General features: G+C 39.4%; 6 protein-coding genes across 14 annotated transcripts; 3 read left to right on the top strand and 3 right to left on the bottom strand.

The window, feature by feature from the left end:
• Nucleotides 1-64: 64 nt before the first annotated feature.
• Nucleotides 65-3,383, bottom strand: Glo1 (Glyoxalase 1). 4 transcript variants are annotated; one of them, XM_067352968.1, is made up of 5 exons: nucleotides 3,242-3,383; nucleotides 3,074-3,146; nucleotides 858-1,153; nucleotides 675-742; nucleotides 65-523 (listed from the first exon to the last, which is right to left on the bottom strand). In XM_067352968.1, the coding sequence occupies exons 3-5, from the start codon at nucleotides 1,151-1,153 to the stop codon at nucleotides 336-338; spliced, it is 552 nt and encodes a 183-aa protein (XP_067209069.1). In that variant the 5' UTR covers nucleotides 3,074-3,146; nucleotides 3,242-3,383; the 3' UTR covers nucleotides 65-335. The 4 variants fall into 4 exon arrangements, with proteins under 4 accessions (XP_067209069.1, XP_067209070.1, XP_067209068.1 ...); XM_067352969.1 differs by lacking the exon at nucleotides 3,074-3,146; XM_067352967.1 differs by lacking the exons at nucleotides 3,074-3,146; nucleotides 3,242-3,383 and adding an exon at nucleotides 1,754-1,903.
• LOC105670229 (BRO1 domain-containing protein BROX-like) lies at nucleotides 1,964-5,214 on the top strand. Its single transcript, XM_012363627.2, has 7 exons — nucleotides 1,964-2,204; nucleotides 2,521-2,751; nucleotides 2,841-2,936; nucleotides 3,011-3,189; nucleotides 3,260-3,435; nucleotides 3,564-3,796; nucleotides 3,884-5,214. Exons 1-7 carry the CDS (start codon nucleotides 2,104-2,106, stop codon nucleotides 4,128-4,130), a joined length of 1,263 nt encoding a protein of 420 aa, XP_012219050.1. The 5' UTR covers nucleotides 1,964-2,103; the 3' UTR covers nucleotides 4,131-5,214.
• A 284-nt stretch (nucleotides 5,215-5,498) lies between these two features.
• Nucleotides 5,499-10,374, top strand: sra (RRM_RCAN_like domain containing protein Sra). 2 transcript variants are annotated; one of them, XM_012363628.2, is made up of 5 exons: nucleotides 5,499-5,835; nucleotides 6,365-6,635; nucleotides 6,705-6,894; nucleotides 7,009-7,161; nucleotides 7,264-10,374. In XM_012363628.2, exons 2-5 carry the CDS (start codon nucleotides 6,381-6,383, stop codon nucleotides 7,386-7,388), a joined length of 723 nt encoding a protein of 240 aa, XP_012219051.1. In that variant the 5' UTR covers nucleotides 5,499-5,835; nucleotides 6,365-6,380; the 3' UTR covers nucleotides 7,389-10,374. The 2 variants fall into 2 exon arrangements, with proteins under 2 accessions (XP_012219051.1, XP_012219052.1); XM_012363629.2 differs by lacking the exon at nucleotides 5,499-5,835 and adding an exon at nucleotides 6,001-6,217.
• On the bottom strand, nucleotides 8,946-14,199 carry Cul5 (cullin 5). 4 transcript variants are annotated; one of them, XM_067352946.1, is made up of 11 exons: nucleotides 13,695-14,199; nucleotides 13,115-13,338; nucleotides 12,793-12,972; nucleotides 12,576-12,717; nucleotides 12,174-12,488; nucleotides 11,608-12,083; nucleotides 11,244-11,513; nucleotides 10,983-11,138; nucleotides 10,617-10,897; nucleotides 10,421-10,544; nucleotides 8,946-10,292 (listed from the first exon to the last, which is right to left on the bottom strand). In XM_067352946.1, the coding sequence occupies exons 2-11, from the start codon at nucleotides 13,280-13,282 to the stop codon at nucleotides 10,098-10,100; spliced, it is 2,307 nt and encodes a 768-aa protein (XP_067209047.1). In that variant the 5' UTR covers nucleotides 13,283-13,338; nucleotides 13,695-14,199; the 3' UTR covers nucleotides 8,946-10,097. The 4 variants fall into 4 exon arrangements, with proteins under 4 accessions (XP_067209047.1, XP_067209046.1, XP_067209045.1 ...); XM_067352945.1 differs by having other exon boundaries at nucleotides 13,115-13,321; XM_067352944.1 differs by having other exon boundaries at nucleotides 13,115-13,321; nucleotides 13,738-14,199.
• A 157-nt stretch (nucleotides 14,200-14,356) lies between these two features.
• Nucleotides 14,357-15,596, bottom strand: Pfdn2 (prefoldin 2). The gene is made up of 3 exons (XM_012363641.2): nucleotides 15,358-15,596; nucleotides 15,036-15,159; nucleotides 14,357-14,928 (listed from the first exon to the last, which is right to left on the bottom strand). Exons 1-3 carry the CDS (start codon nucleotides 15,489-15,491, stop codon nucleotides 14,749-14,751), a joined length of 438 nt encoding a protein of 145 aa, XP_012219064.1. The 5' UTR covers nucleotides 15,492-15,596; the 3' UTR covers nucleotides 14,357-14,748.
• Nucleotides 15,597-15,648: 52 nt separating this feature from the next.
• Ubr1 (Ubr1 ubiquitin ligase) lies at nucleotides 15,649-24,412 on the top strand. Of its 2 annotated transcripts, none has more exons than XM_012363639.2 (3): nucleotides 15,649-16,051; nucleotides 16,440-16,663; nucleotides 16,753-24,412. In XM_012363639.2, the coding sequence occupies exon 3, from the start codon at nucleotides 16,786-16,788 to the stop codon at nucleotides 22,201-22,203; it is 5,418 nt and encodes a 1,805-aa protein (XP_012219062.2). In that variant the 5' UTR covers nucleotides 15,649-16,051; nucleotides 16,440-16,663; nucleotides 16,753-16,785; the 3' UTR covers nucleotides 22,204-24,412. The 2 variants fall into 2 exon arrangements, with proteins under 2 accessions (XP_012219062.2, XP_012219063.2); XM_012363640.2 differs by lacking the exon at nucleotides 15,649-16,051 and adding an exon at nucleotides 16,075-16,374.
• Nucleotides 24,413-24,702: the final 290 nt, after the last annotated feature.

Genomic DNA, 24,702 nt, shown 5'->3' with positions numbered 1-24,702 from the left:
AAACCAATACATTATTTTAATTTGAATGGTTGAATATTTTTAAATAACAGTCGCTACACATGTGTAAATGAAAAATAAATATTTTGATTTTATTCGTTGAGAAATCCTGTAAACATTACATACTCTATACATATAACACAATGTAATATAAGAGAATGTACAATTGCTACAAAATATAGTGTACATAAATACGTATCATTTCACTCATTAACTTACACAGTGGTGTTTGGTTTGCATCTATATACTGAATTTAATAATATGATCTCTGATTGTTCATTATTTAATAACATATGTTTGATGCAACCTGTTGCATTTAAGGATTTATTGCTTCTGTACTAATGACTTAACATTGTATTTGAAATGTTTCCCCCGTTCAGAATTTCGATCCAATAACCATCAGGATCCTTAATAAAAGCAAGTCCCTTCATTTTTCCATCATTTGGTTTCTTTACAAATTCCACATTTAACTTCTCAAACCTTTCACATGCTTTTTCTACATCAGGTACTGCTATTCCAATGTGACCTGTTTTAAGGAAAACATTTTATTTGCATTTTGTATAAAAGACTTTAATTTTTATAAATAGCACCTGTTTTTTTATTTTATTTAACTCTTGTATAACTCTAATCTGTTCTAAAAATAATATTAATACATTTATATATAATCACTTCCTTACCAAATCCTCTAGGATCTGAGTTTCCACTGTGATATTTTGCATCTGGATCTGTTTCCGTTCCCCAATTGCTAAAAATACAAATACATATGTATTTATATAGACAATTGTTCTTTATACATTACTTAACTTTCATAAATGTCAGTGAATAAAAGTGTATTAAGAATGATTACATATTCAACTTACTGAGTTAGCTCTATAGTTGCTTTTCTACTGAATGTCCACTCAATGCTTTCTCTCCTATCAGTTGGTATATCCTTCTGATTCTCATATCCAAGAAAATACAAAGAGAACTTCATTTCTGGAAAATCAAGCTTCTGCAGCAGAGTCATACCGAGCACTTCAGTGTAAAATGGCAAAGATTTTCTTGGGTCCTTGATACGATACATTGTCTGTTGCATGATGAATCCATTTGTCGCAGGATCCGGAGCCTTGCAAAGCTCACGGGCTTCACTATTAGTCAATCCTGATGGTTCACCCATCTGCAATTGAGATCATTTTAGTTTCTTATACACATATTATTTAGCCAAATGATGTAAAATTGTAACAAGATCAAAAACATTATGCTATATATTGTATATATAATCTTCAATAATTAATCTTTATATTATATCATAAATATATAATAGGATCTTAATAGAATATTAAAATTGTATTAATAAAATATTAATGGAATGTAGAGAGATTACTTCGGCACGAGGTCTCAAGAATTTATCAGTTGCGAGAGTAATTATTTGCCGAGAGGAATCTACAGATAAACTATCACTGTCACTCAAGGCCGTACTTATGCACGACAGCGATATTCGCCATATGGCGAATTTGAATTAATTGCGACTAAATACGTTTTTTCTTCACGAAGCAATCTATCGAACAATATATATCTCCTGTGATATACATCTCCGCAACTTGTGCGCTGGCACAGTATCCAGGTTAGAGCATAAGCCCACTAATCTAGCTTTCCGCTTGCTACAAAATAATTTTCACAGGCAAACATTTGGTATGATTTTCGTAGGAAGTTGCATTCTTACACATCGTGCCTTTATTAATCTTTGTGTAAATTAAAATCACTCGAAGCTTCTTACCTTTCACGGAATACTAAAATAAATACGGAACGTTCGCACGCGAGACGGAAGTTATGCGTACGGGAAACAACTGTGCGTAGAGTAGTATACACGCGTACTCGAGCGTACTACTACCGACTACTACACGTACACACATGATCGCGATTCACAGCATCGGCGTCCCGGGAGAGTGGAATATCTTCCATTGAATGTAGCGTCATACGTCACACGGCGGGTCTCGCTGCGGCATTGCTCCGCGATAGTTTACCTTATCTGTCATAAGTGTCAAATTCTGAAACTGGATCGGAAGCGACCGTAAAATCGCGGCCGATCGTCGGAACGTGGATATTTCGTAAAATTCGAGTGACGAAATGGCGCATTGGTTTCATCGCAACGTCCTAAAAGCGACGACAAATCAGAAATTCGAGTTGAAAGTCGCGAATCCCACGGACGCCAGTAGAAAGCTTTGCAGGTTAGAGATTTTGGCGATAATTCTCCGTATTGCGCACTTGCTGACACACTTATTAATTTTCCAAGGCTGCTGTAAATTATAATGTTAGATTCTTAAAGTAAATTAATTATACATGTTCGACAAGATTATCTTTCAAAAGAGTACTTACATTGTTAAAACGTATTGACATTTGTTTGATAATTGATATCATTTAAATGTTTTTTACATTAGTTGGACATTAATTACTTTGAACATTAAGTTTCTTTTTAAAAATATTATTGACGTTTTTTTAAATTTTAATACAAATATTTCTTTATCATATAATATGTGTTTTCAGTGACTTAAAGCTGTCAAGAGCTAGACTTTTGGATTTAATTAGAAATGCAAACAACACTAGTGATACCATTGAACCTGCATTTCTCAGTTATCTAAGTTTGCTGTATGGATTTTTATGGGAAGTTAAACCATCTGAGGAAGAGGCGCAACATGTTGGAAGACCCAACCCTAGCAAACTCAGAAGTATTCTTGTATTTAAATGGACCCATACATTACTCGGTGGAGGCACATTGTAATTAATCATGAAAGAATACTTAGTAAAATATTTCCAAGATGATTTCTAAATAATTCTAAAATAATTTTTGTGATCTTTCTTTAAAGTTCCAGTGCTGATTCTGTTTATGAAGCAGCCAACATGAGTGTCAATATAGGCCTCTGGTTCATGAAACACGCAGCAATGATCGCAGCAAAAGACGAGTAAGTATAAATTAAATAAGAATTTTTTTTTCCTCTGACGTCATAAGGAAAAATACAAAACTAATCTATTACAGCATAACAATGAATGAGGCCAAAGAAGTGCACAGTATGTTGAGACGAGCAGCTGGAATATTCACCTTTGTGCAGACTGAGTTTTTACCACAACTGGACAACCCACCTCCCTTGGGAAGCGATTTAGACCCACGCGTGCTAAATGCATACGTTAATCAATGTACAGCGGAAGCGCAAGAAGGTTGTACTTGTACAAACTAAGTTATTTTAACAAATTTACTTATTATGCTTACATGCTCTTCTTCCTGCAGTGACAGTGGCCAGAGCGGTAGAGCTCAAACACAATTCTAGCTTGATATCAGCTTTAGCTAATGAGACCAGTAAATTGTTCCTGGACGCTGCTAATACTCTTCGTCCTTTCAAGCCAGAAATATCTGCCCAATGGACAAAATATTTGGAGCTTAAAGCAGCATTTTATCAATCTTATGTAAGCTCACAAATCTATAACAATTGATTATTTACTTAAATTATTCAATCATTATAAATTTGATAAAAAATATTTATAATAAATATTTGTAATAAATATATTGTCTATATATAAACCTAATTTTCCAGGCTTATAACTATTGCGGTGAAAATTTGTTAGCAATGGATAAGTGCGGCGAAGCGATACGAGCGATGCAAGAAAGCGAGTCATGTTTGAAGAAAGCGAAAGCGCTATGTCAAGAATACGGGAAAACGAACGGGCCTGCGCCTCGCGTTAAACCCGATCAGCATGCTGTGTTTAAACGTCTAGCGCCAATAGTGAAACTCACTCTCGATAAATGCAATCGGGAGAACGGTTTAATGTAATTATTTTACATATATATATATTTTTTTATTTTAAAATGTATGTGCATTTCGATAATACACTAATGCAAATTCAAATCATACAGATATCATCATACAATACCGGGAGAAGTTCCAGCTTTGGACACCAAAGCTACTTATGGCTTAGTCAGTCCAATTGACTTCCAAATGCCGTCGCCGAACTCCATTTGGAATTTAGGCACGTACAAGGTACTAGCCGGAATAGCGGCAGCGAAAATGGAGAAAGAGCAGACTTTGCCGCCAGTCAAGGAAGAGGCGGTCCATCAAAGCAGTAAGGAACCGAAAAACGCAAGCGGTTGTATACTACAATAAGGATTTTTCCGCATATAAACCGGTTGTAAATGCTTTTTTTCGTCACGGTGATATTAATTTTAATTATTTGCGATAGACATGTGTGAGTGGTGTACAAATTAGTTAACACATATATTTATTACATACACATAAGTGCAAATTATTTTATGAATCATGAAGTATTATCAAATTGTAAAGTATTATCAAAAATTAGAAGTGAACATGATTATCTATTATGATGCATATATGTTTGGTCGAGTATTAAATATTGCATGACGATATGTGGATAAATGACGTTATAAAATAAACACAGAGAGATAATAAGATACACATTGACTTCATTCTGCACATGTCTAAAACTCTAATAGACTAATTTTGTCGTATCAATACGAAATAACATATGCGTGGTTATTCCATATGTGTGATTTGCTATTATCGTTCTGGTGTAGACAATGTCTATCATTACTATCATATGTATATATATATATATACAAGCAATTTCTTGCTAAAAGCGAAGAATCGTTAGATTTTATTTTAATCGCAATGTGACCTAGTCAATGCTTTAATAAGACTAAATTTTTAATAAGTACAATGATGAGGAAAGATTTTTGCAATTAATATGCATGTAATGCATATTATCAATGCATATTATATAATATTATGCATGTATTAAAACAGAGATATGCGTGATCCTTTTCTACATATTTTTTATAAGCTATAGGTTTAAAAATATAGCAGAATGTTCAACAAAAACACACACACACACACGCGCGCGCGCGCGCGCGCAAAATTCCTATTATAAAGACATTATATATACAAAAGTGTATTTCAAAAACATGTTAAACTAATGCAAAGCATTATCTTTGTTAGTAATTATTATTTGTGATATTCAAAGCAATTTTACAAAATTAAGATATTATCTATTAAAATTGAAAATTTGCAGGTTGTACCTGATATTAACTTTGAAAAATTACTTATTTATATATGATACATTTTGTTAATTGTTATGTGTAACTTATACAAGTAAATTTTCTGTGCAATATATTATTAAGACCTATGTAGCAATACTCTGTAAGAGTAAGATAATAAAAAATATTAATTGCAACCCGAATATTGTTTTCTATTCAGAAACATTTTTCACATATCCTAAACATATGAAATATATTATTAAAAAGATTGTGCAATTGTACATATGCTATGTAAATAAGTCGTTATTTATTTATGATTATAATTCTACTATGTCAATGTTACAATTTTTAAATTAAAAATTTTAATTAGCTATTAAGAAAATTTCGAGAAATTCCCTCTAATTAGCGCGCCCGATAAAACTCGTATGTGGTATTATTTAAATAGTCCTAATAGTTTAAACAGTTTCCACTCCTGGCCTATCGCACCTAGCCTAACCCCGTTCTCTGGCCATGGCATTCGATCGCATCGCGACACGGATAGGACGCGCGAAGTATCCGCTGTTCCTGTTGTCGTAGAATCGACGATGACGTGCGGTTACGTGATAATAAAAGCGATGAAATAGCGAACGCCGACGGAGCACGACAGAAGCGAATTGCATTTCGAGGATGCCGATATCGAGGCGACGTGATGATTAAATTTGTTAAGATGGCATAGACCAGCATAGACGTTGTGCATGTAACGAAATATTTGTGACGAAGCAACGTTTTGAAAATATCCGTTGGTGTTTTGGTCTTCTCGTCACTAGAGATCGAATCAAGTAAGAGAAATTTCTCGTATTGTACTATGTTATTTATCGAATTTCACAATACAAATGACAATCCCAATAACATTTGAGGTAAACAGCAGATTACACATACGCAACATTTTTTATTCCACCTTGCATTCTCAGCAGTGAACTTGAATGTGATGGTGGTCAATAAAATTGATCTATGCTTGCATTGCTCGTTCGTTAATTTATCGATCTCTTTTGTTGATACATCAATCTGAAAGAATGTTGTAAAGACTGATTTTAAGTGCAGTTAATATTTATCTTACTGGTTTACTCAGATTTGTTAGAAATATTTTTTCGTAAAATACATTTTAATTTCATTAGTTAAGTGGTGTTTGCGTATATGTAAACAGTTTGTTATTTTATCAAAGTAAGCACTCACTAAGTTTACATATCATTGTGAACACAAATCTAAATTATAAATTTTTCCACGCCATTCAGCTCTAAACATTTAATTTTGAATATTTTAATTATAAGTAATTTAATTATATCTTAAAATATTAATTTTATTTTAAAGCACAATAGGAAAGAAAATGGAAGAGAAACAAGGTCATAGAAGTATGATGGAAGAGGACGAGACAGAAGATTCCGAAAATATAATAATTAACGAAGTGGATGGCTTACCAAATTTACACCCAAATTACGGACAGTTGGAGCTTGAACTGGAAAGAGAAAACTACGATACAAATCTTAGATCAATTGATGAGTTAGTTCACGATGAAGACCTACCAACTTCTGTGATTGTTACTAATGTGGATCCTCGAGTTTTTAAGGATGATGATTTCAAGGTAATAAACATTTTTTACATAGGATTGCATAATGAGAGATCTTTGCATTGTAATATTGTATCTTTGCAGCAAAACATTGAAGATCTTTTCAAGCAATTTGGAGAAGATGCTACGTTTCAATACTTCAGATCCTTCAGAAGGATGAGAGTAAACTACAATTCCCCCAGTGCCGCGGCAAATGCAAGAATACAATTGCATCAAGCACATTTTGGAGAAACTGACATTAATTGTTATTTTGCACAACCGGTGACGCCTATAGGTTTGTACTCGTATGATTGCTTGATGAAAAATAATCACTGAGACAATTGATAAAGTAGAGAAGAAATATTCGTGGAAAAGAAAAAATCTATCGAAAACTGATCAACTTTTTTAGATATGGAGGATCGACATCTTCAACCACCCGCTCTCACCAAACAATTCCTCATATCTCCACCGGCTTCTCCGCCGGTTGGTTGGGAGCCGCGCGAGGAAGGAGAGCCGCTCGTTAATCACGATCTACTAGCTGCTATAGCCAATTTATCCACAGGTTATTATCTCTTACCATTTCGATTTTACAGCTATTTTATAATACATGGAAGCAATGCACTCAAATCTGAACTTTACCGTACATTGTTGATTAATATTACAGGCGGAAGTCATGAATTACACCCAGGAGGATCGGGGCAGCCGGGCATAGTTGTGCACGTTTGCGAGGGCGCGAGTACGGCAAAAAGTGCACCTCGCATTCAGCATACGCGATGTCCGGAGCACTAATTCCTTCCTTTCAGCCGCGTCTTGGTTTGTCATACATCGATCAGTTTTTACGCTCCAAAGAAATTAATCTCGAATCTTTTCTCGAATTTAGTCTCGAAACGATAATCTAGGGAATGACTTTGAATTAGTATTATACCCGAAATTATCAATTTACAATTGATTCTGAATGACATAAAAGTGAAAAAAAGATGTAAAAATGATTACAGCTTGCAAACAACGATATACAGCTTGGTATAAATAACTATCAAGCTCCTTGCGGGTAGCAGTAATCTAAAAATATCTGCTGTTATATACTGATCAAGATATAGATTTCAGTTATATTTATCCGTTGAAAATTCGCGAGATGTACTTGCATTTTTTTTTTTCTGTTACAATGCACATTGTGGGTTCAAGAAATTTTCGACAATTTAAACGTACACCACGCGCGCATCTTTGTTCTCTTCTTAATAAATGTCAATAATCGCATATCATGACAAATTACGTCCGACGTGGTGAAGCTAACAATTAATGTATTGAAGAAAAGTTGTTGAAGATGCATACAGATTTTGCAATTCTACCTCTCGTTGTCGGTGTGTTATTCAGATTGTTAAACAGCACGTAATGTCTAATGCAGACTATTGTTGTGAATCCACAGATGATACTAATGTTAGAACACTTGACAAAATCAGAGAATCAAAGTTTCAAGGATTTTTCTTTTATTTACTTATATTCCTCTTTCTCTTAAAAAAAAAAGATGCTTTCACGATTGTGTCAATCGAGTTCTCTATCAAGATTTTTGCATGCGTGCGAGAAAAAAGTAAAATCTACGGAGATATATGGCATTAATATGTATGTGATATGTGTGTGTATACGAATGTATTGTTCTAAAAAAAAAGTTATCATGTGGTTCTTCGTTCTGTGTTTTCCGTAGGGAGCTAGTTCGCATTAGCTTGAACATTACACGCTATCCTAAATCTATATCTATGGTCTCTTGTTAACAAAGTTTAACTTATTGTTATCACTCTGCTCTTTAAGGATTAAGTTAGAAGAAAAATAGGATAGAAATATCAATACAGCATGTGATCATATCAGCGTTACTGATTTACACAGCGGCAGTGGTGATTGTGTATATGTATATATTGTTCTGTAAGTGAAACGTATTATTCCTGTTAATGCAAGATCTGTGACCTAAAACCTAATTGTTGAATATTTATAAATACTTTATAGTAACACTTACTTTAACACATAGTATGGCTTATATTCTTCCGGCGTCGAAACGGTGTGAAAAACCGTTTCGGTGTCAAGTGTAATCTTTCTTTGCCGAAAATCAAGATCTAAACAAATACGTATTATTACACCAGAGGAAATAATGTACAAATTATTTGTATCGAAGAAAATATAAATACAAATTATTTTACGTTAAAAAAAAAAAAAAAGAGAGAGATTCTGATATATGTATTTATATGGTCTGATGTGAACGTTACTCATTGCCACGTGGAATTTATTCCGTTTGTCTGTATAAACAATGATAGATGAAGTAGAGATCGACAAGATTCGATAATGACGTATTGTACACAGTTATGAAATAGTCTGTCGTTTAATTCATTGAGATTTTATACCATTACACTCGTCTTTCACTTATTGACGTTATATAAAAGCTTTATACATATGACCGTCGTTTATTATTTGCTTAAGTAACTACTTTTCTGACTTATTTCAACGATTCGAACCATCATAAGACTGTTCCGGAGGTATAGAAATCATCATACAAATACACGTGTTCTCATCACCACTAAAATCAAGTTTGGTGTTGCGAGGTACATGCTTTACGCACCAAAGTAGGCCATTGAATGACATTATTCGTCGGGCTTTTAATGTGTATTCTGAAAATGAGAGGTATGAACATCTTCGAAACGCCGTCCGCAAATTTGATTATAAAATCCTAGGGCTAAAATTAAGAATGCCATATAGTGTAGAGAATATTCGAACAAACCTTTCGCAGTAGTCCACATTTTAATTAGTAACGAGTAAATCCGTATGTAAAACATTACAGTATGTATATATTTATTCAAGTATATGCGAATTTTTATTGTTTACGATTGAATTTGATGCAATGTACATACAATACCGTCGTGCACCATCGTTTAGATTTGTGCAAGAATCTATCGATGTTTTTAGTGCCAAATTGCTGTTTGCATGTCGACTGCTGTAACTTTTTTTTCTTTTAACAAATTCAAGATTGACAGTACAGATTAAATATATAAATATAGATATTTTAAGAATATAAACAGTTGAATCAATGATAGTATTGCCGGTGATTCTCATTTTTTTTTAAATTCCAAATTCTTAATTAGATTAATCTATTCAATGCCAAAGTAAACTAAACATTAATTTTATCATAATATAATATTGTACACCGCATATGATTTCTTATTATTATTGCGACATTTTCCCCAGACTTTTGCTATACATTTCACATAATAACAATTGTTTAGTGGCGATATGGCTTTGTTTTGTAGACATGTGCTTCTTACTTGAAGACCCAGTTGAATAATATATCGCTCTTTTCTTTCTCTTCACTGTATTACAGGAAAACGGGTAAAACATAATCGCGCAACACTGTGGACTCGAATGTATCCTCGCATATGAGAAAACTAAAAATCTTTTGTTTTATAAAAATATAATATTAACCATAGCTCGAACAATCTTGTATGTATATATAATCCCGTGTTATGCCATATACACAAATGTATTAATGTCATCGTCGTGCCTACGAATATACTTGTGTTCGATGAGCCATTCGATCTGTTCCTTTATCATCTTTTTACTCGGCAAAAACATATTTTTTAATATGTCCACTAGTTCGGTCTGTAATTGCGCATTAGAAATTTTCTTGCGCATCTTCAAAATCTTGATGATAGCCTCCTGCGATAGAGAAATAAGTAAAAGGATGAGAATTGTTCATTATCATCAAATTAAATTAAATAAACATCGATCGATATTTTTCTATTGTCGTACTGCTTTATTGAAAAAAAAAAAAATATATGACGCACCTGTACTCGTAATATTCTGAGCTGTACGATAGACTGGTTGTCCTCTTCCCTGCTACGCTCCGTCGACAATTGCAGACGTCCTATCAGGTTTATCTTGCCCCGCTTTTGCATCTTGCCGTTTTTCCTAATGTGGGAATATCGCAATTAATCATTGCAATTATTATTAATAATTCGAAAAATTGATTAGAACACGTACACAATAGTGAATTCTTGATTGACCCAGAATCTCGTGTCATTCGCAAAATCTTTCGGGGTGGCGGCATGCGGTTCTATCAAAAGAAGTTGCCGTTTCAGCTTTGGGAAGGCACACAAGGACCAGAGAGTCCGTCTCAGCTCGGGATCCGGGAGCTCGGTGGCCAATCGGAGATTCTCGTACGAGATCTTTTCGTTGGGTCGTTGATTCCAGGCGAACAGCACCGCCATTTGAAAGGTCGTTACGTCTATATCGAAACGTCCTACTTTATTTGCAAATGTTATCTGAAACATCCACATTATATGTTAAAAATGAAGCTAGGATTATTGCCGTTTCAAAAGAATGTCAATGTGAATTAAATCGCCGTACCGTGCCATTCGACATGTGATGATGCCACTGCAACTTCCTTCCGCTATGTTTCTTCTTGTAAAATTCTTCGACCTCTGGAATATAATCTTCCAACTGGAGCGGTAGACTCACGGTGACACGCTCGCTACCTCTAGCCCACGCGCCCGCATTGAGAATCTGTGGAAAAGTATTGAATTCGGAGAATGCACGCACGCACGCACGCACGCGCCTGTGTCGTGTCATTTTTAATAACAATTTTAAGTAGCGCAAAATAATGCATACATTTACCTTAATATTTATGCTATCCGCAATGGCGGCCCGGCATTGTTCCTTGAACTGTTGATTCAGATCCTGCGACACTTTAATGTCTTGGAACATACGAGCTAATTTATTAACAAAGTCCGCGGGCATGCCGACCTCGCGAAGCATGTCCACCATATTTTCTTCCTTCTCCGAGTCCGTGGTCGTGTCCAATATTAACCGTCTAGTTAAATGCGCCTTATGATAACGCATGAATACATCCTTGTTTTGAACGTATTTTAACACTAACAGCTGAAATCGAATAGAAGCGATGTAGAATTAATTTTATTAGACACATTTGCTTTCTTATTTATGCGAATATAGTTATCCCATCGTGTATACTGACCACATCCTTCAATTTACTTTCGATTTCATCGGTAGTTAGTTTCTTACTCAGGGGCGTTTTTCTAAGAAGCATATCACAGAAATTCGCGAGGAGTTCCGGACACTTCGACTCGGCCAGTCCATTGTTAGTAGTAATAGGTCTACTATTTAAAACAGACGCGCTACTGATCCCGGAACCCTGCCGAGTAGGCAATTCTAACTTAAATACCGTGGCGTCATTGACAACGAGCTTATAAGCTTTGTCTCGTGCTGTAAGAAACCGTGGATCATCATCGAACGCCTCTTTAACGAGCGTGGAAAATCTATGGAAGAGCTCTAACAGTCTTTCCACGTATTTCTCGGAATCTTGTGTAATAACGTCCACAGCTGCCATCATGTCCGCCAGGCCCGCGCACGCGATGTGTTCTTCCAAATTTCGCAACATAGGATTGACGCCGTCGGATACTCTGTCCATTAACTTCAGCATGAGGCGAAGCTCTGCAATGATTTGTTCACGTTAATAACGATCACGAGGCGCATGTAAGCTGAACGCAAGCCAGCACAAGCACGAAAACTAGCGATACTCACTATCAGTTTGATTATGTTGAATCATCCGCGGGCATTCCGCGAGTATGGCTGGTTTGAAGGTGGCGACTAACACTTTCACGCAACATTCTGTTAATCTTTGCATACTAGTGGTATTCGGCTCCAAGTATTTCTGAGCACGCAATTCCTCCTCTCGCAACTTGGAGTCGGCATAACGCATATAATTTTCTACACCGTGCATAGATAGATACTCTGGCGCTTTAACCCAGTAGAACGCTTCGGTGGCTTGTACATATGCTGCCTCAAAATTGTCTCTATATATCTCAAGCTTATCCGATGTGTTTGAACACAAGTTTACTAAAATGTTATAATATTGCATTACGAAGGGAAAAATATTTCACTGCATAGATAAAAACTCTTGTGGCATATTTCTTCAATTATTACCATAAGATTCTCTGACACCAATAACAAGTTGAGAGTCAAATGCTTCACCGTTTCTTTCAGCTCTTACTAATTTCATAGCTGCATCCTGGAGTCTTTGTTTTATTTCATTGAATATACTTTGGTTCCAGCTATCCAACATTAGCTGCAAAACAGATGGAGATTTATATAAAAAATATTACTTACATTACTTATATTACATGACAAGTAGTTCTTTTACCTTTCTAACAATGTCATCAGGCTGATTCCTCTTTTGAGTACTAGAACTAGTTTTTCCTGCGAGATACGTTTCTAATTGTCTAAACGGTGTTGGTAAATAGTTACATTGTGTAAAAAACTTTCTCCACTCGGCTATATATGCTTTCAACAATGCTTGCTCTTCTTGATGTGTTAAAACTCTCTGCACAAAGTTATAATTTAAAGTATATCAGCTCTCTCTATTCTTAATTAATTGGTATCCAATAAGTTAAAAATAGAAAGATCCTACTATAGCGTGTAAAAGTACATCTTTAGCATAAAATAATTCTTCCTTATTTTCGTACCTGTTGAGCTTGTTGTATAAAATCCATTATATCTTCTTTTAGAGCATCACGTAATTTAGGGGGTCCTTTATCATCCCATAAACATACATGGACAGAGTAAAATAAATCCTGCCATTCTGCCTGCGTCACTGGCTCTTGCTTAAGTAATTTCAATATAATTGGTCGCATATACGGCCATTTATCTTCAAATGTAAATTGTGCCTTGTCCTAAATATGAATATATACTGTCAAACATGTTTAGAGAAGAATAAATTAAAAAAAAGCAAAAAATTAATCGCTGAAAAATATTTTAATGATTGAGGTGCATCGAGATATAAGGAAAAAATAAAGTAAATAAACGCATAAAAATAATGTTCCATTAATGTTCGATATAAATGCGATTAATTGTTTAATTATTGCAACGTAAAGTGCACGATATGATAATAAAAACGTATATTTTTCGAATTTTCACGGCAAATAAATTTAAATATCGATGCTGATTCTGCGGTGTAATTATCTATTATCACATAGTCCGTAGTAAAATAACATAAATTTTTAGATTAAAATTATATTATAAATTAAAGAAATTAAAGAAATTTACCATGCTTTTGAGTGGGTAACTTGTTTATTCACTGTCCACTAACCTTCAACATCGCCGCCATCACAAATTTTTGACATGCACGTCCAGCGAAAATCGCAGGACTACGCCAATGGGCATGAAGTGATAGTATGTCTGCTGATTGAGGAGATCGGTTCGAAGGTTTTTAATACGACATTTAATAAACAAATTGAATCAAGAGATATTTGTAATGTTAATAATTGTTTGATTTTATACAAATTCATGTTTTGCTAAATAAATTTGTATTGTGCTTGCCAGATAATGCACAAAACTCTTCTTACTATCAAAATTCCCTATGAAATATCGCAATTAATTGGGCAATTTTGCGGGAGTAAATATGGTTGAATTCGGATTTCAATCTTTTTATATAAAATTCCTTTTCAATTTGCATAAAAATTAAAGTATAATTAAATTTTTTTTATTTAGGTCATTGCATTATAAATATCAGCTTACTTGCATGTTGCAAGAGATAAATAAAAATGTAAGATTTTTTTGGTTCATAGATAAGTTACATATATAAAATTGTTATAAAAAAAAAAAAAGAAAAAAAAAAGAAAGAGTACTAAGACAAGAATAAAAAATATATTAAAACATTTTAATAATTTTATAAAGACAATTCATAATAGGCGTGTTTAAAGTAGTCCTTTTCAGCAAAAGCACAATTTATTGCTTATTATTAAAGTTATATACACAAAGACGCACAAGAGCAAAGAAATATATGCAAACATTATTATTTCACTTTTGATACAGCTAGCGATACATGTACATCTACAAGATTTCAGAACTGTACAGATCTAATTTATCTGCGATATTATAAAATGTGATGTAATGCTTAATTTGTTTACAGCAACACCTAACAATGACTTCAACATATTAAGCTCTATATTAAAGACTATATGAAATGCTATCAAAATGGCATAATAAATACAAAACAATTTAAGTTTAAAAATGCATGTAACCTAAAAATATGGATTTCGATTTTATACGAAATACCTGAATGTGTAATGACAAAAGAAAACCAATAATTTTATTACACTCAAACGTCAATCGGATTCACAACAATTGCATTTCTCTTTGCTTCCTTGTTACTGTTCTCATCTTGCCGCTGTAAATCATCTTGTCCTCTGATTCTGATATTGTGCTTCTCTTTATACTCGTTGATCTCAATTCCTTTCTTTGTTACTTGATCGTTTAATGCATCTATTACTTTGGCCAACTGAAAATTGAGATGTTATTGCTTGTATGCAAAAATAATATCCTGCACCAGAAAAAACTGCAGGAATATTAATACCAATATTAGGCAAATAATGCAATACATTGTACCTGTTCTTTGTTCGTCACCAAAGCAGGCATCACATCTTCAACTGTACGCTCGCATAAAATCCCACCAATCATTCTGTAGCATTTCCTCTTGGGATCTACATTTTTTAACGTATCAATAACAATCCTGAAATGTTAGCCATATTAATGAAATGAAAATAACAACAAATACATTCCCTCGATAGTTTCATGGCCATAAAGTTATAAAAACACTAAAAATAAGAAAGACACGTGTCACTTGAACCACCAAACTTTTGATTTGCGTTTACGAATGATTCGATTGTCATGAAGAGAAATGCACGTGTATAGGTTGGTGGATTCATACTTGTGCTCGTTCAGCTCCATTTCCATTTCTGATAATTTCTTCACACACATTCTTTGTTCATCCCGTAGTGTTTGAAACTCCGTCAATATCTCCTCGGCATTTTTCGTCTTCGGCGGTTTCTTCTCGCTAGCCATATTAGGAATTTCGATTACAATTCTGTTACAAGAGTATCAGGCGACAGCGGTGCATGCAGTCAACAGTTGGGAAATGCATCGGAAAAAGTACGACTATGAATATGAGAAAACGAATAGTTGGTCCAATTGATGCTGCAATACGAACGCAGTTTATGGCTGATGCACATGGAACGAGCTTCCCACAGTAAGAAGCAACCAGCCAATCGCCTTCCGATACATTCTTTATTTGAAGTGCGCCTTACGGTTCGTAGCAGACGACTCTCTACTCCGCTCTGGTGTTTACATGATCCCGGTTTGCAGAGGTTCGCAAGCCATTTTGTGCACCATCGTAGAAGCAGCTGTGCGAAAATATTATCTGTCGTGCGAAATGTCAACGCTTGCGACCGTGCGATCTGCGTAGTGTGCAGTGTCGCGCGTGAACACGCCGACGACGACGTCGCACGGCGAGGAACAGAGACGCGAGCGACGTTCGCGTACTGTGGCAAATGGTCACGGATTTCGTAAGGGGACAAAGAGTCGCGGAACACCTCTTATTAACCTTGACCCGTTCGTCGACAACAGTGAGTATCGTCCTCAGGACGGTCGAGGGAGGGGGTTAAAAATAGTTTGCCGAAAAGTTCGCCAGTGTTTCGACCAATGTTTTGCAAATCGCTCGTCACTCCGTTGACTAATGCGTGAGATATGTTACGCATACATATACGTATGGTGAAACTGCTTAACAACGCAATTCGCGAAGATACGTGCTGAATTTTGTATCGTTATCGTGCTTCCAATTTTGGAGTTTGAACTCGCGCATTTTGCGGTTTTTTTTAATAAATACACGTAATTGTATACATGTGATTGTTAAATTCGAGTTAATCTTCTCGCAACAGGATTTAAGAATGTATGAACTATATTTGAATGTACTTTTTTGGCACGTATAAACTGACGACAAATGGCTGCTTTCAGATTGCGAGCTGCTAAAAATGGTGATACTACGCGTGCAATAAAGAACTTTTTGTGGTGGTTATCAAAATCTGTGCAACCTCTGACACAAAGGACTTACCAGAGATTCTAGGATGTTTTGTAGTAAATAAGATAATATGGATGAGTTGGCTGTTTAAGAACATTGAATAAAATGTGCATTTGCTCGCATTACACCTGGGATTATTTTTATTGTGTATGTCTTATTGGTTAGTATTGCTTTGATCTTTTTTGCATGAAAGATGAAATAACTTGTTTTTGTGACTTACTGTTTTTTTTTTCACATTTGCTGTTCTAGTACACGGTGTGGGAGCAGCTTAAGTGAGACAAGATGAGTAATGAAAATGCAAAGAGCCAGCCGCTGGCTCAACCAATCGAAGACATGGATCTTGCTTCGATACAGCCTATATTTCCGGACACAAGCACACCATGTGTGGACGTGTGGCTGGAGAAGATGAACAACAGAGTGTTGACAAACATTAATTTTAGAGAATATTGGCGTGTCTGGGTGCCAAAGATATATAGTCTGGAACGTAACGGCAACTGTCTAGAGTGGACAGTCGATGAGGAAACAGCAAACAGGATGCTTTTTAAGACTCTGGAGGAATTCATTTGCGGCGGTGATCCGCAGGTGATCTTGAAGGAGCTCAGCAAAATGGAGAATCCGCCGTCTATATGCGGCAAGATGTTCAAGATGGGTGAACCGACGTACAGCTGCAGGGAGTGCGGTATGGACTCGACGTGTGTTCTATGTGTGGACTGCTTTAAACAGTCCGCCCATCGGAATCACAAGTATAAAATGGGCACGTCTAACGGCGGCGGTTGCTGCGACTGCGGCGACACAGAAGCCTGGAGAAGCGAACCGTTCTGCAAAATACATCTGGCGGGGACGCAGTCGAAGGAGTCGCGCGGCAACAAATTACCCGGTGATATCGCTGAGAGGGCGGTGATAGTTTTTGAGGCAGTGTTAGAGTACTGTTACGAACTCTTGACCTCGCGGCACACCGTGTCGTTACCGTCGAATCTCTGTATCAGAGACACGTCGTATTACTCGCTCGCGGATGATCAAATGAACACTTTCGATACTTATTGCACTGTGCTATTCAACGATGAGCATCACACGTTTGATCAAGTGATAAGCATGCTGACGCGCGTCCTCAAGTGCTTGCAGAAGGAAGCCATAGAATACGTAACCAATGTCGATCGAGAGGGCAGAGCGGTGGTGAAGTGCTCGGTGTTTCGAACCTGCAACGAGCTACGCGCCGAGATCGAGAGGTTCACCTACAGACACAGTAATCAGCCACTCAAGGTTCTCGTACTTCACACACACATAGTCGCCCATCAGACGTTCGCTATGAGACTGCTCAACTGGCTGCAACAGTTCATAAGCCATTGCGAGGGCTTTCGCGTGCTGTTCAGCAACATCGCGCTCAACACGAAGCTGCCCGACGTGTCGATCGTCGAAGGCATACTCACGAGAGACTCGCAACTGTGGAAGTCCGCGAGAACGGCCTGGCACAGATTGTTCATATCTGGAATGCTTATGGAATACGAGAGCAAGAAGTCGCTCGCCATCATGTTCACTTACAATTACGGCTTGGTCATGAAGGACTTTATCAAGGACGACCACGATCACGCATTCTCGATCGTCTCGCTCTCCGTTCAACTGTTCACTGTGCCGACCCTGGCGCATCTACTCATCGCTCATCACGACGTGTTGTTTATCCTGCTGAACACGTTCATCTCGGAGAGCTCCCGGCGATGTAACGCGGCCGGGAAATTGGAATTCGAAAGGAACATGCCGCATCAGACCTTCAAGCGAGCTCAATACATACTCTACGATCTGCGATACCTGTTGAGCGCGAAGCCGGACAAATGGACGGACGATTTGAAACGCGGCTTTCTGCAGGGTATCTCTTTGCTACTAACGCTCTTTTGCAGCATGCAATGCATGGACGCTGTGCTACGGCAGGTCGGCCAGCACATGGAATACGAGCCAGAGTGGGAATCTGCGTTCAATCTCCACATCAAACTATCGCCGGTCATCACTCTCGCCCTGGAATGGTGCGGCTCGGACCGAGTGGTTCTCGTCAAGACCTTCATATTGCTGCTGAGAAAGCTGTACGAGCAGCTGGGGAACGATCCGGCGCCGAGTCAGGTGCGCGAGCTGGCGGATCATAGCGCGACGTGTCTGCAATACGACGTATCGATCGAACCGGTCTCGATACATCTGCCGCTTTCGCGGTTCCTCGCCGGTTTATTCCTGCAGCTGGAGAAGTACCGTCTGCACTTCCACTCGCCCGAGTTCATCAATCAGACGAAGCCGACGCCCGAGCAGATCATCGAGCCCGTGCTGACGGCGCAGGCTATGATCTCACAGGTCCACTCGGGCATGTGGCGGCGAAACGGCTACTCTCTGCTGAATCAGCTGTACTTTTATCACAATGTCAAGTGCCGCAGCGAGATGCTGGATCGAGATATCATTCTGCTGCAAGTCGGCGCGCGTCTGATTGAGAGCAACGAATTTCTCATTCACGTTCTCAACAAGTTCAATCTCCTCAACTGGGCGCAGCCGGATTTTGAGGTGAACGCCCTGAAGAACGCGGAGGAGGATGGTATGCGGCAAACGATCAATCTGGTGGAAGAGTTCCTGGGCCTGCTGATCACGATCATCGGCGAGAGACACGTGCCCGGCGTCGGTCATGTAACCGCGGACGACCGGCTGAAGAAGGAGATCATACAGCAGCTGTGCATAAAGCCGCTCTCGCATTCGGAGCTGAGTAAAACGTTGCCGGAGGACGTCGTTCATCACATCCAGACCGACATGGAGAGAGTGATACACGAGGTGGCGGATTTCAAGAAACCGGCTCAAGTGTCCGCCGGCAAAGGCGTGTACGAGCTGAAGCCGCATCTGTATTCGGAGTACAACGTGTTCTTCTATCACTACACGAAGGAGGAGCACAGCAGGTCCGAGGAGGTTCAGCGGAAGCGCAGGAAAACTCAGGGCGAACTGGAGTGCTGTCCGCCACCGAAGCTGCCCAAATTAACGGACCGGTTCACTCTGGTGGTGAACCTGCTGCAGTGCGACGTTATGCTGCACATCATGCAAACCGTGCTGGAGCGCGCGCTCAACTTTATGGCCAGAAGCTTCTCCGAACCGCAGGTTCACAAGATACTCCATCTAATCGGTTATGCATTGCAGGAACAGGAATCCGGCCACTATCCCTTCTTCGTGTTTTCGGAGCGAGCGGCCAAGTGGAAGATCTACAAACTGCTGGAGGATCTGTCCAGCAGTTCGCGTATAGAGGCTCACAAGGATCTGCTTACATGGGTGTTGGCGAAGTACCGTGAAGTTGCCAGCTTGAATAGCATGGATGTTTGTCCGGCGGCCGCTCAGCAGCCGGAGCAGCAGCAGCAGCAGCAGCAGGCGGGCGAGGCGGACGCCAACACCAACAAGGAGAAGGACAAAGAGTGGCGTACGAAGATGGCAGCTCAGAAGCGTGCCAAGATCATGGCGCAGATGACAGCTATGCAGAAGCACTTCATGAAGAAGAATGCTACTCTGTTCGAAGAGGCGACCCTGGACGCCAACAGCAAGTCCAACGATCGTGGCTCAGCTATGGACCTGTCTGAGTCATCTCAGGAGGGTTCTCCGGTCGCCCTCGGCATCAACCAAACGAACCGATTGTTCGAGCAGAGGGCGTACACGTGCATCCTGTGCCAGGAGGATCAGATTGTGACGGAGAACGGCCCGGCGATGGTGCTGGCCGCCTTTGTCCAGCAGTCCACCGTGCTGTGTCAACGCCGGTCCGATCTTCACGAGTCCGATCCGCTTTACCTGTCGGCAAAACTGGGCGCGTCGCCGTACACGAGCACCTGCGGCCACGTGATGCACGGCCGCTGCTGGCAAGACTACTTCGACAACGTTCTTGCTAAGGAGAACCGACGACCTTACAGATCGCGACAGCCGGCTGGCTTTGACGCCGAGAACCACGAGTATCTCTGTCCGCTGTGCGAGTGTCTCAGCAATACCGTTCTTCTGCTCGTGCCGCCCCTCGGAATGCTGCAGCCGACTCCGGATCCACAGCCAAACATCAGTTTCGAGATGTGGCTGAAGGTCATGGCGCTCACGATGGAGTGCAAGCCAAACGGTAGGTTCGGCAAGGTCATGGACACGGAGGAGGACGGGCTGGGGGAGAGGGAGATGGGCAGCTGTGAAAAGATGAAGAAGGTCATCAACCCTATGACCGTTCTCTCCCACGAGATCAAGGAAGCGTGGGAGCCGTTCAATGCTCAATATTCGCGATCAGGTCCGAAACTTGCACGAAAAATGGAGACGATGATACACATGTACGCGTCGCTGTTCGGCCAGGCCACGTATCTAAAGGGATTCGGATGCCACGACGAGGGTCTGAAGGTGCCTTTGCTAGCCTGGAAGTCAACGGCGTACACGATCCACTCGATAGAGTTTCTGCTGCGCGACATGGAGAAGCCGTTGTTGGGCGCCATGACCTCGCGACAAACTGACAGCCTGGAAAGTCTCGTGCGACTGTCGGCGCTGCTGGGTGCGAATTTCTCAAATCGCGTAAACCTCTGGTCGGACCGCGAGCAGATCGTCCTCCACGCGGTGTCGCTGCTGACGATACTGATGGAGAATCCTGCCAGCGGGCCCAGCATCTTGGACATCGATCCGTTCGGCGTACTGGTGCCGCTCATCAACTCGCTACCGAGCGTCTTTCACACCCTCAAGGCGTACGAGATCAACTCGAATCCACCGCCCATCATCACAGGTGATGTGTTCGAGTCGCACGCGGTCAAGCTCGTGTTCCTGTGCCACATAGTGAAGATCTTGTTCACGAGTGACATCCCGAACGCTATGGAGGTGGACATTAACGAGGGAGACGCCGAGACGTTGGAGGAGTCGGACATCGCCCTGTTCCACATTCTGGGCGTCCACTTCAACAAGCAAAAGGCCAACGACATCTGGCGGCAGGTGGAGACCGCCTGTCGGCCCTTCCTCCGCTGCTGCGCCATTTACTTCCACTACGTGTCCGACGTGCCGGCGCCGGCCGAATTGACGCAGCTGCACGGCGATACGTATGAGAAACTCTGCCTCTACCTGGGACTGCCCGACACCTGCAAGGCTCTGATCTACACCTACCTGGACGCGACCCTGAAATTGGTGAACGTATGGCGGAACCATCCGACTGTGTGGGGTCATCTGTCCGGCACGAAGAAGGCGCAGATCGTCAAGGACCCGCTGAGGGTGAACAAACTGGTGGACCTGCCGGACGACTACAGCGAGCTCATCAACTCGATATCGCTGTTCACGTGCCCGAACAGCGAGCGCGAGGACTCGCGCAACCCGACCATGTGCCTGGTCTGCGGCGAGATGCTCTGCTCGCAGAGCTACTGCTGCCAGATGGAGCTCAACAAGACCGCGGTGGGCGCGTGTACGTATCACGCGAGCAAGTGCGGCTACGGCGTCGGCATATTCCTGCGCGTGCGGGAATGCGAGATCATGTTCCTGCGCACGCCCAGCCGCGGCTCCTTCGTCTGCGCGCCGTATCTCGACGAATACGGCGAGACGGATCAGGGCCTGCGACGCGGGAATCCGCTGCACCTGTGCCACGAGAAGTACCGTCGGCTCAATCACCTCTGGCTCGGCCACGGGCTGCACGAGTCCGTCGCGCGGGCCATCGAGCAGTCCTCGAACAATCTCATGCCGACCCAGTGGCAGCATCTATAACTCCGTTCCGTGGGATCCTTCCCACGCCTGATCCGACACCGGGACGTTTAGCCAAAAAGGAAAACGAAAAAACAAAAAAAATTCAGATGCGAATCGTTGCGCTTAGCGTGAGCAGCTTAGATATTTGTAATCGTCCATGATTCGAACCGCTCTGCAACGGAGTTCGAAATTAATTTATTCTGAGAGGTGTGCGCACGGATGTGACCTTGTATATTTAAGAGCGACATGCATAATTGCCCCTTTCCCCCCCGCCCCAACCCCCTCCCCGCGTTGCAAACGGCAAATTTTTAGATCGTTTCAGAGTCTCGTTTACAAAATTTATATTTTTTAAATTATTTCAGAGTTAATATAAGAAATCTCTATATATAACCTGTTGTGTAAATTGAAGATTTGTTTATAAATTATTAACAAGAGTTGTTACTCAAGTTTCGTTGCTTGTAGACGCGCGAGTCCGTTGCGCGATGAATTAAGCATGATACTTTGTACTCGGCCGATCGTCACGAATTGTTCAGTGTTTTTTAAAAGCCGCTGTTGTGCACAGCTCGGAAGTCTTTTTATGGATCTCTTTGCGTTTCATTCTGAATGACCTAGAGCAATGAGTGAGCGAGCGAGCGAGCGAGCGAGGAGATTCATCCACTTCATCGCCATTCAAATCTCGGGCTAACTTATTTGCTACTTTTCACGTAGAATAGAGCGCAGCGTATCTAATTCGCCGACACGATAGCGAATGTGCCGGATCATGAAACGGACTTGATGTACTTTTATAGATCATAATCGCGAATTGTTCTAGGTCGACAAGTCTCGTTTTTTTTCCGCTCGCTTCATACTTTAAAAGTTATCTCGAGAGATTTGAGACATAAAACTCGAACATCACGAATTAATCCTGCCATTGTTTGACAAAGTTTGAGACTCGATTTTACGCGTGAAATTTTGTCAAGACTCATAATCTGTGTTCGCAATCCTTTGATTTTGACCGAAAGTGTGCAATTATAAAAATTACATTTAGATAGAACATCTAAAAAACAAAAAAAAAAAAAAGAATTCGTGGTTATCGCGCAGGACAAGTGATTTTGATTAAATTTCAAACGATGAAATGAATACGTAATGTAACATTTATTTTCTCTCGTTGCTGGCCTTTTTTTATTTTATTTTATTTTTTTTTTTTTTTTAATGCTACTAGAGGCAATCGTTAACAAGACGCTCCGGAACGTTGAAGCTTCGGCATCGTACTTGACTGTCACGCCTACGATTCAATTGATTTATATTTATATTTAACAAAAGAGGGAATTAGCCATTGTAAATATTAATTGTGCGATATTAGTATGTTTACCAAGGACTTGCCCGAAGTTTTTGTATAGCGCAATCCGCCCTAAGAAGACGACTTATGATACATTATTTCATCGGCTGACGAGGCTTTTACTCTCTCATCGCATCATCAAGAATCGTCTTCGTAATTTGTGGAAAGACAAAAATCGTTGAATCGTTCAGAAACTGATCGGAGCGCGTTTTGGAAGATTGTTCTATGTAACGAAAGACGTACATTATTGCGTTGATTGAGTACTTGGATTGTTTAAATAAAATTACGACGCGTATATGCCTTGTCCAGTTTCTAGCAATACACACGAGAGGTTGTGCCGCTGTACATTAGAACGCTTGTAATGCGATCATGCAATGATCAATTAGCGTTTGAAGTACTTGTGAAATATAAAAGAGCATCACACGAGTTGCATATCGTATTTGTTACGAATAAGCATAATATACGTGAATTGATTTCTTGTACATTGATTTAGATGTGTACTGATTCGCGCTGCGACAATGATGATTTCAGAAAGCAGTATAAATTATTCAGATCGCGATGAGCTAATATCTTGGACGGTATTAGTAGGCAAACTTATATTCTATAGAAAGTATTCCTCCGAATCTCCGAAATTGAAAGAAATCGTTTTTACTCTTACCGAAAGTTCTGATATTGCTACATAGTTATTAAGAAATAAACATTTACTTCATACGCGAATTTATCCTCCTCGAGAATTATAAATTGAAATAATATATTACCGACGCTTTGTACTATTATATTTGTTTTTTTTTTTTGTTGTTTTCTTTTAATGTTATTTGCGAGATGAGATAATGTAAACTACCTAGTAAGAATTAATTTGTACAAATCCACGTTATTTATATTCTTTAGACAATAAATCAATCTTGGAGAGAATCTGATTGCAGATAAAGCATCAATTATCAATTATTTCTAAATGAAATAATTTTATATTAATATTTATATATTTAATACACTCGTGTATAAGAATAATATTAGAATATTTTATCTTTTCTTTGACCAATTTTTAGAATTGCCTTTTTTTAGCAAACATTTATTTAAGCAATTTAATATTTTCACATTTTCTTCATCAATGTCTTGAAAATTGAGACTCAAAAATTGTTATATTTAAAAAATTAAATATAGAGAATTACGGAAAATGCTGTTTTTCATTTTTTATCTTGATG

This window comes from Linepithema humile, chromosome 4 (genome assembly GCF_040581485.1).
Source record: "Linepithema humile isolate Giens D197 chromosome 4, Lhum_UNIL_v1.0, whole genome shotgun sequence".
NCBI classification, from domain to species: Eukaryota; Metazoa; Arthropoda; class Insecta; order Hymenoptera; family Formicidae; genus Linepithema; species Linepithema humile.
The sequence above is the reverse complement of the archived record's forward strand: the minus strand, read 5'-3'. Positions and strand labels throughout refer to the sequence as shown.